This window comes from Astyanax mexicanus, chromosome 3 (assembly GCF_023375975.1).
Source record: "Astyanax mexicanus isolate ESR-SI-001 chromosome 3, AstMex3_surface, whole genome shotgun sequence".
Lineage (NCBI taxonomy): Eukaryota > Metazoa > Chordata > Actinopteri > Characiformes > Acestrorhamphidae > Astyanax > Astyanax mexicanus.
Window position 1 is genome coordinate 35,356,352 of NC_064410.1, and position 15,063 is coordinate 35,371,414.

General features: G+C 38.5%; 1 protein-coding gene across 2 annotated transcripts in view; it reads right to left on the minus strand.

Annotated features, from left to right (window-relative positions):
- ptp4a3a (protein tyrosine phosphatase 4A3a) overlaps nucleotides 1-15,063 on the minus strand; it is a 56,267-nt gene that overhangs the window by 16,711 nt on the left and 24,493 nt on the right. The window contains exons 2-3 of one of the 2 annotated variants that reach the window (XM_015602237.3): nucleotides 3,910-4,435; nucleotides 15-107 (exon numbers count right to left, since the gene is read on the minus strand). In XM_015602237.3, the coding sequence (XP_015457723.1) occupies nucleotides 15-107; nucleotides 3,910-4,014 (198 nt within the window). In that variant the 5' untranslated portion in view covers nucleotides 4,015-4,435. The remainder of the gene's footprint in view (nucleotides 1-14; nucleotides 108-3,909; nucleotides 4,436-15,063) is intronic. The other variant, XM_015602238.3, reaches the window with a different exon arrangement.

The following is a 15,063-nucleotide window of genomic DNA, read 5'->3' on the forward strand; positions in this document are numbered from 1 at the left end:
GTACAAACACTCACCACAACGGTGATGCCATCCTTCTCCAGGGGGGTTTTATCATAGGTTACTTCACACACGCGCACCACCGTTGTGGCTCCGTACTTCTTCAGGTCCTGAAAAAAAAAAAAACTGAGACAATAAGATTTTTTTTTTTTTTTAAATCGGATCTGCTGAGATTTGGACTGTTCACACTGTTATATGCATCGCAAATTCTGGCACTCATTGCATTAAAATCAGACTGCTGCTCAACAGAGCTTAGCTTTCGTTTGTTAGAGCTTCATTGCTAGGTTTGCTGATCAAACAAAAGATGAACAAAAGAGCCAGCAGAAGACAAAAACTTTATAAGAAGAAAGATGCACAGACAATAAAAATGCACAGTTTAAAGAAAATATTTTCCAGAAGGGCTCTCAATAGTCTAGCAGGTTAAGCCCTGCCACTATGATCGGGAGATCGCTGGTTTAAATCCCGGTTATGTAGCTTGCCACCAGCTGCCGGAGACCTGAGAGAGCACAAGTGGCTTGCTCCCCACATCATTACAAAGGGTGATGTCGCTCAGCACAAGGCATCCGTGAGCTGATGTATCGCTGCGCTATCCTCCGAGTGCGCTGTGATGCTACTCCGCAATTTTGCATCAACAGTTTTAAAAGAGGCGGTGGATGACTTCACATGTGTCAAAGGAGGCATGTGCTAGTCTTCAACCTCCTGGTGTTGGGGCATCACTAGTGAAAGGGGAAGTCTTAAGTGGGTTGGGTTAGGGTTAGGATTAGAAAATGGGAGAAAAATGTGGGAGAAAAAAAAAGTCAATAAAAAAAAGATAATGTTGGTGAGCACAGGCATATGTTAGCTGATATTTTAGATTTGTTACTCAGAGCGATTTCCTCTGAGCATGCTGTCTACCCAGTAATACATGTGCTAGTCTTCAGTCCTAGGGCATTATTAGTGATAGGGGGAGTCCTAGTGAGCGGGTTGGGTAACTGGCCCTCCAAATTGGCTCTGTGCACAAGATGGCGCCACCTAACTTCCGGGTAGTGAGTGGTAGGTATACTAGTTTCCGGTTGGAGTTGTTGTGGGGAGAACTGCCGGCAGGAGTACAGAGTGAAAGCGACCATGAGTGTTTTTAAAGTTAAGGAGAAACGAAAAACACAAAACAAAAAAAACTGACTGTGTTATTTTTATAATTAAAGGATCCTCTATAAAAATTTGGAGACACTGGGAAACATACCAAACTGTTATATTTTAATAATAAAATTAAAAAAATTAAATTCAACAACAATACTATTTCATGCCTTTATTTCCAATAACGAAGGCAATGGGCCAGTTTTTCTTGTATAAAATTCATTACTGTTGGTCACATGAAAAGTTTAAGGCATATTTACAAGCTTATTCAATAAAAATAAATAAATTGACCCATAAGAATCCAGAGCCAGTTTTGAATACATATATAATATAAATATAAAATATATATATATACAAAATATAAATATAAAATATATATATATAATATATTATAAATAATGGGTTCTGGGTTAATCACACACTGAACTGTTTGAAACTTAGGATATACAATAGTAAACAACTATATATATATCCCGATGCCAGTATACATTATATATATTTATAACTTACAGAGGGTCTAGACACAGGGAATAACTTAAAAATAGATCAAAAATAATATTTATATATATATATTCTCTCTTACTCCTGGGCGCTGTACATCATTTATAGTTATTTTTGGTAAGTCCTGGAGAGATCGCGTGTAGAAAGCCATACTGTCTGCTGACCGGCGCTGAAAAGCGGAAATGACTCCGCCTACCAGTCGTAGACCGGAAACAGGCAGCGTCGTCTCATGCAACTAGCGAATTGGGGAGAAAATGGGATAAAATTTGAAATAAAATGACAAGAAATGTGGTTTGGATTTGATTGGCAAAAAAAGGAACCATACTGTATCGAAGAACCACATTTTGATATAATTTTGGGCCGTCTCATCTTTAATGCAAATGTTTCGAGAGAGGCCAGAATTCTAGGGGCCAAAGCAGGACTGACAGAGATGCCCTTCCCCCTTCTACAAGTCAATCATTCCAATGTGGAGAAAAAATATCACAATAATTCAGATGGAAACAAAAGAAGGGAGAAAGCAGCTTCATGCTGAGGAAGGAAAACACATCAGGCCTGCATGAGTTAATGGAGGTTTCTGTCAGTGACTGCATGCGCTCTACATGTGGCAGAGACAGCAGATCGCACCGTGCTTTCCTTCTCGCCTGCCATGTGACAGCAGTCCAGGGACAGGTCGCCCTGGCAACGGGGGCTTTGCAGATGCAGTGTTACGCGAACGCTTTCTCAGGCAGATAAGAACGAGTGGGCTCTCCAACAGTTTTCTTAAGATAGAGCATGTGAACAGAGCAGAGATGTACTGCCAAAACATATTTCTGTGGATGTGTGCGTATGTGTGTGTACGTGTGCGTATGTGTGTGTACGTGTGTGTACGTGTGCGTATGTGTGCGTATGTGTGTGTGTGTGTGTATGTGCGCGTATGTGTGTGTGTTTGTGTGGGAGCACGAATGCGAGAGCGAGCTCAGCCAAAAGGAAAACAGTGATTCAGTTAAAGCAGAATGAAACAGGAGGGCATAGAAAGTGCAGAGCTTAAATGTACATCACATGTTTTATAGATAGCAACAACTGAAGAGGATAGAATAAGCTTAATAAGCAAATACCAGGATTATTAATATGAATTTAATGGTCTTCGTTTCACAGAATTTGACAATCAATATTCATTGTCGCAGGTTTTCCTAATTTATTTGATTAGCCACCATGTTATAAAATTAAAATATTGATATTTAAAACATTGTATCGTTAATGTATAACAAATGAAAACTATACATATGGATCACGATATTGATATTTTGTCCCACCCCTAATGAGCTGATATCTGATAAAACAGGATAATATTAGATAATATATTGTCTCAGAAATAACTGCGACAATAACAATATTATTATCATTATTGTCAGACCATTTAATGCCACAAATATAATTATAATATTAAAAGTATAATAATGTAACAACAAACATTTAAAAAACAATAAACTTTATTTATTTATTAATATTCGTATCTAATTTTTATCCCAATTATTTCCCATTCAGAAGATCAATTATTCAACCCACTCATTGGTGCTCCTCTCATCACTAGTAATCCCCCAACAAGCACATGCCTCCTCTGAAACATGTGAAGTCAACTACTGCTGACGTAGCATTTCCAATTAGCCGGCCAGCTCAGAGGAAAGCGCAGCGACTTGGCTCAGATGCATCAGCCAGCAAATGCCTACAGACAACACCATGGTCATGTGGGCAAAAAGTGTCATTTACCCTCCCGGCGAGAGCATGGCCAATGATCCTCTCTCTGCCTCCAGCTGCTGATAGCAAGCAGCATGCAAGCAGCAAGCAGGATTCAAACCGAAGTTCCTCTGATCATGCATTAGTGTGCTGGACCACATGGAGCTCAAGAACAATAAACTTTTAATAAATAATATTTTGAAAGTGACTACCTGGTTATTGCGAGACTGGCTACAATATTGATAAAGTTCATTGATATGTAAACAAACATCAAGTATTGAGGTCATGCCCATTTATTGTATAATAAGTTGGTTTTGTCTTTAATAATACACTGAAGACATTTTGTGATTGAGATCAAAACATTAAGATCAGACAGCAGATCCTTATTTCATACTTTCATTTTCTAATATTCACATCAATATTTAGGCCTGTTACAATAATCTGTTATTGATTTATTGTGCAATATATGAGCATGACCTCAGTATTTTGTCTGAATAATTTATTAAAAGGGTCAGATTAATGTGAACGATGTTCGTATGTCAACTTTGTTGTAATTAATGCAATAAAATAAGTAAAATCCTTCACCTCAATGAAGGTGCTGAGGGTGGCGTTGGTGGGGTTGTGAGTAATCAGAAATCTCATGTTCTTGTAGCGAACCTCCACAGGAGCTGGCCTGTTCATCCGGGCCATAATGTCTCTCGTAAAAGTCCAAACTTCAGGAGAAACTGTATCGACTAAAGTGACTAATTGTACTCTCTAGATCTCCAGCAGTGTCCAAACTTTGCTGGTGTGTATTTTATTCTTCTTTAATATTAAAATCCAAACAAAACCAGGCTCATGCGAGAAACTCGGCAGTCCTTGAGTCGTATTCCCTTAGCTAAACAAGCCTCTATGACTGCTTCCTTTTGCCAGGAACAGAAAAATCACCCCATCAGCTGCCAGGAGTTCACAGTGGCTTTGCCGGGAGCAGGGACAGTAACGCCTCACAGTGTGCAGAGACCAGCGCAGAGCATCCTTCCCCAGTTTAAAAGCAGCAATGTTGAGCGTGGCAGTAATCTCCAGCCCTCTGCAGGAACGCCATGAAGTACAGGACAGCAAACACTGGCAGCTGCTGAAAGAAAGAAAGAAAAAGAGAAAGAGGTTTAATTTTGACTGGAAAGCACACATAATTTGTTAAGTTTAAAGAGAGCTGGATGATCCAATAAGCTGGTAACCGCAGCAAAGCAGCGCTGCTAAAAAGGGCTTGCTAGCGCTGCTAACCGGGGCTTGCTAGCGCTGCTAACCGGGGCTGGCTAGCGCTGCTAACCGGGGCTGGCTAGCGCTGCTAACCGGGGCTTGCTAGCGCTGCTAACCGGGGCTGGCTAGCGCTGCTAACCGGGGCTGAGTAGAGCTGCAAATCAGGACTAGCTAGCTCTAATAACTGGAGCTGGTTAGCCCTGCTAACCGGAGCTGGTTAGCCCTGCTAACCGGAGCTGGCTATGCTGGGAAATGCGGCTCACCCACAAAATACAGGAATTCCAAGGTTACTGTAAATAAACGGAAGCGCACTTCTCACACAAATAAACAGTTTTCAGGAGAGAAATCTGTGTAGATTAACATCCAGCCCTCGTTTTTTAAGAATTAATGTTTTTGTTTAATTCCCCAGGTGCTTCCCCAGGTTCCCCTTCAGAAGGAAATCATGACAATATCCCTGCTCACATCAATGTAAGCATCCTTTCTAGTGTCACAAAATGCGCCTTATAATCCGGTGCGTCTTATTTATGAATATAGTCCAAAAACTAGATGGTTGTTGATAGTGCACCTTATAATTTGGTGCGCCTTATAAGCCCGGAAAATACAGTATTTCCATAAACGTTATTTTTGGGGGGGAAAAAAAAATATATATATATGTTAACCTGGTAACGGTAACCTGTGTAGCAGGCCCAATATTATATTACCTGCTCATTTTTATATCTTATATAAATCAATGTCGAATATATGGTTCGGCTAAATATTGGCAAGAATTAATCAATGAAACTTGTTACAGGGGTTACAATTCAATATATCACAATGTATTACTGTAATGCAATACTGTAACCAAGGTGACATTTTTATCATTTAATTTTAGAAGAAAACTGCTGTAGTAGAAAAATCATATTTACAATAGATAATCTGAATAAACAAAAAGTTTACATTTTATCTAATCAGAACAGTGGGATTTGACAACAAAGTACCACACTGCCCTCTAGTGGCTGGGGTTCAAACAATACTTACTGAACCACTGTCCGCCAGCAAGCTTACTACGCAAACTAATAATTCGTATACAGAATCGATGCTGCGTTTCTGAATGTATAGAGATTTACAATATATTTCACAGTCTTACTTTAAACATGTAGCTACTAACATAACTAAACGTAACTAAATGGATTCTCCAGCTCTCCACAGGCTACACAGACCTGCAGATCAGCTGTTGCTTTCTGAAGCAGCAGAGGATGATTTACATCTACTACACAGACAGCAGCCACCATATCCTAGTTTCAGTTTCAGGAGGCTTTTATGTCTCACATCAAAGCACCCATTACACATTCAGTCTTTTAATTGATTCACGTTTGACGTAGCTCACACAAGATGAAGACGATACGACACAAAGCCCTCTCTGATCCCCCTCAGGAATCTTTACTATTCTTTCTATTCCCAGCTGCTTATTGTTGCTGTCCAAACCAAGCATCTCCATTGTAATAACAAAAGCATTATCAACTAGGGCTGGACCCGAATATTCGGGTATTCGGATATTCGTTCGTTGAGTAGGTATTCGGTTTTTAATTTTGGTATTCGGATATTCGTTTTTTTTCTCCTTTCCAGAGTTCCACCTCACTCTAACCACTTCTGTTCTCGCGGGTCCCGTCAGAATATCTTGCGCGCGGGACAGAACTGAACTGTTATTGGCTGGAGCGGGAGTTTAATCCAGACGATGCGGGAGCAAATTAATAAATAGTTAAGAAAACTGTAATAATTGTAAAAAAAAAAAACTAAAGAAAACTCTCAACGCGCAGGATGGACCGACACACACACGCACACACCGATGGTGTTTGGACTGGGGTAAGGAACGGGACCACACTATTCAGCGCTGCTGTTTTAATAAATATATAAGTAAATTTGAAGCATTAAATGTAGTTTATTTAATTTATATTAGGAACGTGGGGCGGGAGCGGCAGAAATGTGTATGTGGCGGGCGGGCGCGGGATTAAAAGAAGCAATTTTTTTGCGGCGCGGTAACGAGACAGAAACGCGGGAGCGTGGAAGAGTGGGTTTAAAAATCAGTCTCGCGCAGACCTCTACTATACATGATTAAAAAAAATGCAGGCTCTTCGAAACTGATTTATATGATAAAACGTAAGGGGTAATGTGGCAACAGTAGGGGCTAAATCGGTTACAAAAGCCTGACCTACAAAAATGATGTCTGAACGAATTTCCTCTTATCTAATATAATTTAAAATGGTTTAAAAATATAAAATAATTTCTAAGCAAACGAAATATTTAATATTGAGCTTATAGCCCAAGTGCAAAAATACAAAATCAGTAATACGGCTATGCCCTGCACAATCCTTAAACCGAAATAGACCAAGTACAATAACGTCATTAACAATGACTTTCCTCTACTCTAATATAATTTAACATGGTTTAAAAATATAAAATAATTTCTAAACAAACGAAATATTTAATATTGAGCTTATAGCCCAAGTGCAAAAATACAAAATCAGTAATATGCCCTGCACAATCCTTTAACCGAAATAGACCAAGTACAGTTTACAATGACTGTCCTCTAATATAATCAACAATGTTTAAGAATATAAAATACTTCCTGAACAAACGTTTTTTTTGTTTGTTTTTTTAAGCAAATAGCCTAAGTGTGAAAACACAAACAGCAATTTACTGGGCTGGCTTGCGCAGCGGAGAAACCGTGCAGCAGCAGCCTCGGTGTGGGGCAGCAGAAATTCCGGGATGAAAACACAAAGAAATCTGGGCTAAAAACACAGAAAAAATATGGGGTGAAAACACAAAAATCCGGGATAAAAACACCAAAAATCCGGGGTGAATATGTCTCGTCGGTCAGAGCAAATTGAACATTTTTCAGTGGATTAAAGGGGCCGTGATTTGCTTTTTTTTTTTTTTTTTACCTCTTTTTTTAAAAACGAATATTCGAATATTCGCTTCGAATCAGTGCCGAATATCCGGAGCTCAAAAAACGCTATTCGGGCCAGCCCTATTATCAACTCACAATGTAATTTAATGCAATCAGATTTTATTACAGGTTTCAAGCATTTCTGGTGATCTATTCAATATGAAGTGCTCACACAAACTAAAGATCAGCCAACGAGCATAAACAAATAAAGATTTATATACAATATTTATATATAAAAGAAAATCTGACTCCATGGACAGATTTCAGAAGGTATTTTGTCCCTCAGGCCATAAGAGTGTTCAACTCCTCTTAGTACAGCAAATTAAAAATGTTGACACTTTTTCATTCATATTACTAGTTCTGACAATTTCTAAATCAAAATATTAAAATAAAGGTTATGAAATGTGTGTCATCTGTGTTTTATTTAGATTTTAACTGTAAAATATTCAGTCAAGTGCCCTCTTTATCACCGTAAGAAAACAAAAAAAAATAGCTGTTTAAGTTACTGGTTAAAGTTTTAATAATGATCAATCAATAATCAACAATCAATATTAAAGAAAAACTGGGTCTGGGCTCTTATGGGTTAAAAGTATTTTAAAAGTTCTGCATGTTTGGTGACACTATATATTCTTACCAGAAAAGTCTGTAAATCTCCCATCCCCCCCCCCCCACCCCCCACCCCCCAACATACACAGTATCACCATAATCAAGTAAAAATCAGTAATGGGTTAATCTAAAGTCATATATGGGAGAAATGTAATAGTATGGAGTGAAAGGAGGTTGTTTATGTATCAGACATTTTTACTCTAGGTCAGGAGGATTTAGAATCAAGCAAATTCTTTTACAAAGTCTTATGACTTTATAAACCTAAGCAATGGAAATGCTTGGTGTGCATTCCTAGAGATGCTAAATGAATGTTTTGCTGCTTGGATCCTGATTCTTCTAGGAAATGGTAATGCAATCCAAATCTGCCACAAGATCACCAGCAATTACCTTCAAATATTTAAAACCAGAGCCTGCAATCTTTTCTGCCAACTTTTGAAAAGAATCAGCAAGCCACTAAACCCTGTGTTTATTCCCCACACCACTTCTCATCCTACCTCATGAAGATTCATGTCTCAGCATGAGGTTTTGTCCTGGTTGTTTCTTTGTTTTTGTGCACTGGGAGAAAAACAAAACAGAATGCAGCCATACTGGAGCACAATGGGCAGTATGCTAGCTTAACTGGAGGAGAATACAGAATGCTAAAGATAGGCCAATCACCCTCCAATATAAACAGCTTTTTCACAGAAACGCTGTCTTAAATCAGAGCAACAAAGGCACTCGGAAAAAAAAACACCATGAGATGGATGAAGAGTCTCTTAATGAGCTCCTTTGGGAAAAGGTCCACCCACCCTTTTAAGAAAAGCTTTCAGAGTTGAAGCTAAAGCTAAAGTTACACAGTTCACGCAAATATTTTCACTTCAGTTGCTGGACAGACTGAGCAGCACATCATATATGATCCTGAAGTAAACAGGCAAGCTAGAAAGAGCCTGCCTACTTGCTAGTGTTGCTAAAGTTAGAGCTACTAGTGCATCTCAAAAAATTAGAATATCATAGAAAAGTTACTTTATTTTAGTAATTCAGTTCACAATGTGAAACTCATTAAATAGATGCATTGTTTCTTTTATGGTTGATGATTATGGCTTACAGCCAATGAAAACCCAAAAATCTGTGTCACAGAAAACTAGAATATTATATAAAAGACCAATTGATACTTTAGGCAGTGTGGGCAGTGTGCCAAGTCCTGCTGGAAAATGAAATCTGCATCTTCATAAAGGTTGTCAGCAGAGGGAAGCATGAAGTGCTGCTGTAAGATTTTGTGGGAAAAAACTGCACTGACTTTAGACTTGATTTAACAAAGTGGAACAACACCAGCAGATGACATGTCTCTCCAAACCATCACAGTAGACCTCAAGCAGCTTGGACTGTGTGTCTCTACACTCTTCCTCCAGACTCTGGTCTTAACTGATGGTCAGTGATGGTTTGAAGAGCCATGTTTGAATAACGGTAGGCTGTGTGTTCCTTTTACAATTACGACATTAGTTCTCAAAAATCTTTCATGTCTAAACAATATCTTGTTAAATATATTAGTATATATACAGCTCTGGAAAAAAATAAAAGACTACTTCAGTTTCTAAATCAGTTTCTCTGATTTTGCCATTTATAGGTTTATGTTTGAGTAAAATGAATATTGTTGTTTTATTCTATAAACTACAGACAACATTTCTCCCAAATTCCAAATAAAAATATTTTCATTTGCACCACTTATTTGAAAAAAAAAGAGAATTGGCTGAAATAAAAACGATGCAGCACTTTCAGACCTCAAATAATGCAAAGAAAAAAAGTTCATTTATTTATACAGTTTTTTTTAAGAGTTCAGAAATCAATATTTGGTGGAATAACCCTGGTTGTTAATCACAGTTTTCATGCATCTTGGCATGTTCTCCTCCACCAGTCTTACACACTGCTTTTGGATAACGTTAAGCAGTTCCGCTTGGTTTGATGGCTTGTGATCATCCATCTTCCTCTTGATTATATTCCAGGGGTTTTAAATTTGGTAAAATCAAAGAAACTCAATTTTTAAGTGGTATTTTTTTCAGGGCTGTTTATTAAATACATTTTGTTAATAGCCATTTTTATATCATTAGATTAATACATGATTCATCTAAAAAAAATAGACTAATAAATGAATAAACTAATAAATGATCAAAATTACAGAGCTTCTTCTGCAATATATAGGAGTATCACAGTATTGTGATATCATCTTTATCGTGGGCAACGTGTTATGATTACATCGTATCATGATTACATTGCATCATGAGAGGCCCGATGATTCCCACCTGTATAACACAGTATAGTACAGTACAGTACAGTTATCAACCTCAATCAGCTGGATTGAGAACACCAGATGACAAACAAACAGAAGAGCAGTGTCTGCAGGGGAACAGAGCCGGGCCCTAAGGTGCCAGGAGGTTAATTGGGTTAACAGCTCCGTTTTCCGTACACAGGGGCAACCGCCAGTCACTGCAAACACAGACACACACTTGTTGAGATCAGGAAAACAAACTGCTGTGGTGTCCATCCCCTGCACCGAGCCGAGCATGGAGATTTTTATCCAGACCCTTCCTGAGCCACAGACTGACCGCGATGCTGCTGCGACGGCACTGCATGTCTTCTTCCACTGAACAATTACCCAGCTTTTTCCCATAAGAGCAAAATAACAAGTAAATATTTGCACTAATGATGTTAAGAGCTGCTGTGGGCATCTGGGACTTTTGGATGAGAGTGCTTAAAAATAAACCACAGAGGGGGAAAAAAAGCAGAACAAGGGAGCGAGTGAGCGAATGAGTGAGAGAGAGAGCAAGACAGAGAGAGAGAGAGAGAGAGAGAGAGAGAGAGAGGCAATAAAGTTTAATTGACAGCAAAAAAAAGGGAAAAGATGGATTTCTCAAGGAGGGGGGTGGGGGAGGCCCTCATTAGGGGCCTGAAGCTGGCTGGTTCAGTTCTGCTGCTATAAGGAATCAGACAGGCTGAAAAGAAAATGCAGACCCTTGAGACCACCTGCACAGAGAAGCCCACCCACCCCCTCACCAATCCACTTCATACTTTCACGTGATCTTATCATGTTGGGATGTACGTCATAAAACCATGTAGACAGGGCTTTATACCTGTAAAGTATTTACGATATTTTGGACACTTGATGCAACCTAAAGTTCCATCACTAATACCTCCCACTCCCTAACTACGTTCCTTAAACTGAGCTCCCCCAAGATTTAAGAAATATAATTCACTTTAACTCCACTACTGCGAATACAAATCATGCTTTACACTCTCCCTCGAGAACAGCTGTACACGTGCATTTGTTGACAAGCTAAAACAGAAGTCAACACTTGCACTGAACAGAACACTTCTAGTCAGTGATAAAACTCCTGCATCTGGACTGCAATTGAAAAAACAGGAGGACCAGTGAGTTTTTGGCTTTCTCAGTCACGTGACATTGCGTTCAGTAGCTCCTCCATTTCCACTCACTGTTGTGTTTATGTGGATCTCTATGAAAACGCGTGCCCAAAGTGTAATTACGGTGGATTCAGACGGGACTAAAATTACCAAAGAACCACAGAGTTCAGCGAAAAACAGTAGGTAATTCAGCCTAGTTACAAGATAGAGCTGTACCCTGAGATGTTCACACTAGTGTGCAAGTGCCAATGATTACGGAAGACCAGTTAACTATCATTATAAGCTGGACTGCTGGGACTTCTGGCTGTTGCTAGGTAACACACATGTAAAAAAAAAAAAAAAAACTCACATATTTAAGAGAAATGTCACTCACAGAATGACACTCAGGCAAGTCATCTTAATGCCGGGTTTAAGTAAATCTCAGTATAGTGTGTGATATACACTCTTAGAAAAAAAGGGTGTTTTATAGTACCTAAATAATTGCTCTTTTACTTGCAACAATGGAACACTTTTTGTTGCTTTAAAGCGACATTTTATTGCAAAAACGTCTATTTTCTGGTCTATTTTCATAAATAAGATGCACTGGCTTCATGCAGCACTAGTAAGGCACAGTGCTGTCACCATGTTTTCCTTCTAATTCAGCAGGTCACTGATGGGTAGTGGTGGGGGGGGGGTAACTAAGTTAAGTAAGGTACGGTAAGCTAAGGAAACAAAAGATTTCCACAATTTTACTAAGGCTGGGTGCAGCAGCATTAGCATTAGCGAATAACTGCTAGTGCTAGTAAATGCTGCACGAAAGGTCTACTCTAAGGAACCCTGAGTGTTCTGGTAAGCCAGGGTGCTATTAGCTAGCGGTTTGACCCACCCAGCTTGTTTTAAACACAGTAAATGCACAGACTACAGTCCGATATACTCTTGGAACGGCGAAAGAGCTAGCACTTAGCGCAGTTAGCAGGCTCAGCTAATGATAATACTGCTCCAGGCTCGGTGCTAGAGAACTAAACTGAAGCGCCTGTATAACGCTGTATTTAATCTCACAGCTAAAATTCATACATAAGGTGCATCGGATTATAAAGTTTTTTTTTTTTTTGGAAAATTAAAGGCACAGTGATTTTTGGGAAAATTAAATGATTTTAATTGTGCCTTAAAGTGCTAAAAATACAGTACCTTAGAACCTTAGCAAATAATATGTTGAAATATGTAAAAGTTGTATAACATTTATAGTCAGACCCAGAACGTTTTGTATATAATGCTGCTTTAAATAACTTTCTGCTGCCATGCAAACGCATTTTAAATACATTTATATAGATTTTTAAAAGTACTGTTCTTTAAGTTGTGCTGATTCTACATAGAACCATTCCCTCTACTATTTTGAACAGACAGACAAACAGACTGCCTCACTTTAATGCAGATATGAATTTTAAGCCAGCCTTTTTACCCAGCCCTGCTTACCCATCCAGCACGTTTATTTACACAGGGGCCGTGTTTCTTAGCATCTGCTGCCTAAAATTCTGAGCCTGGTATTCAACAGGTCTATTAACAGTTGCTATTTTTGCTCAGACAGAGCCAGAAAGATAGCCATTTTAGCATTCTAGCTGTTATGATTTTATAATGATGGACTGGCAGATTGATGGACAGAGGCACAGCTAACATTTGCTTTGGAGTAGGGTAATAATATAATAATAATATAATGATTCTGATAATTTCACAATCAAGCATTGAAAGTTCTACAAACAACCAAAATGGATCGAAATGTACAAAACCAGGGTACAACAACAAACCACACAGAGCCTTTCAAAACTTGCCAAATCCTCTTGTGGAAATGGATAATTTAGAAAGCGCCATTACTGCTATAATACTGTACATGTAGAGTAGGGATGTCAATATAGAAAAAACATCTTACGTATGATAAAGATGTTGTATGTCCTGTTATAAATCCTAAATTAAGTTAAGCTCCTCATTGACTTTTCTGCACTTGACTTGGCTGCACTCATTTTTCCCTGGCTAAAAAAAATAGTTGTTTGGTATGTGTGTTTCTGAAAGACCTCTACCTTACTCTGCCTCGCTCTACCTCCAGCCTCGTTATGTCACATGAGCACAGTCTGCAGTGTGAAGAGCTATGTCTGCTGATGCATGAGGTAATACAAATTGAGAGTTTATTGTGTATACTTATATCGCAATAATGCTGAAAATATGATTTATCTTTAAGTTCAGATGTACAAGACATATATTATCTCAGCATAGAGCTCAGAGTCAGACATGCACCCCTGGACTAGAAAAAGCTAAAAGCCTTTCTCAAGGGCACAACAGTGGCAGCTTAGAGGACTCTAAGCCATTATTGGTGCTACTATTATTTTCTAAATTCAGCATACTTGAGACCATGCAAATTAGATTTTTATTTATTCTAAATGTGATTCTAAGCGAAGACTCAAGCTGTTGAACTTTCCCTTAGCTTGTCAGCTCTCTTGTTCTTTTTAACTAATTCGGAGTTAATAATACATTTTACAATTGCATGTATGTGCATGAGAAAAGCAAGTTTGACGCTCTGGTTATCTCCATGTTTGCAGTTGCTCCTGTGCCAGTGCCATTAGCAGTGATGCGGTTGCTTAGGTAACCAGAAAAGGCTGCCTGAAAGACGTGACCTACCAGACCGTTGTTATTGGCTTTGCAGTAATACTGACAGAAGCACATTAATGGCATGCAAGATAATACCTTGTAGAGCTGGGAGGTAAATCAAATTAATCAAATTACTGTTTTATTGCAATTTTCAAAATGGGATAATGGAGATTGAACATCTTTATGTATAGAAGCTTCCAGTGGGAATCACTGTTAGAAACCTGTAAAGAATTCTCATTTCCTCAACTGAAACACAAGGAGTTTGTTTTCACAGTGTTTAATATAAAAGCTTAATATATATAAAATAAATCTTTTTTTTGTTTTTTTTTAAAGGAAACAGTAGCTTGCACATCACTTGGTAGTGCTGTTTATTTAAGAATAACAAAAAAATAAGTTGTTATGTAAGATCTAAAAGTGGCTCATATTTAAAGAATATGGAGATTTTTTTATTTATTTATTTATTTATTTTTTAAATATCACCCATCCCTAATACCTTGTGTCCACCTCACTCAGGATGACTGTTACTTCTGTTTCTAATTAATACAAAAACATTTAGTGCATTGCTGCTTTAATAGAAGATGGGAGATTTTAAAAATGGGTATCATGATGCATGTTGGCAACTAATAATTGCTGATTTGTCACTTAAAAAAAAGCATGTTCTCTGTTCTCTAAAAGCATGTTTAACCAAGCAGTCATGAGAAGTCTGTTTTTACACTTCACTTGAGCTGCAATGTTGCCTCCTCCATTTTTTTTGCGTCTACTCATCATTTCAGACATTATTCTTGGACGCTGAACGATCTGGACCAAATATTTTTCTTAACAGTTTTTGGTGAAAGACAGAATACGAGGTTGTGAAAAATGGGACTGTTTTGCTGTGACCACAAAGGTGCTCACAAACAAGTCCAGCGAACGCCCAAAGTGCTGTCTTTAGCCGAGGCAGGACTGAGGCCATTTCCAGCAGA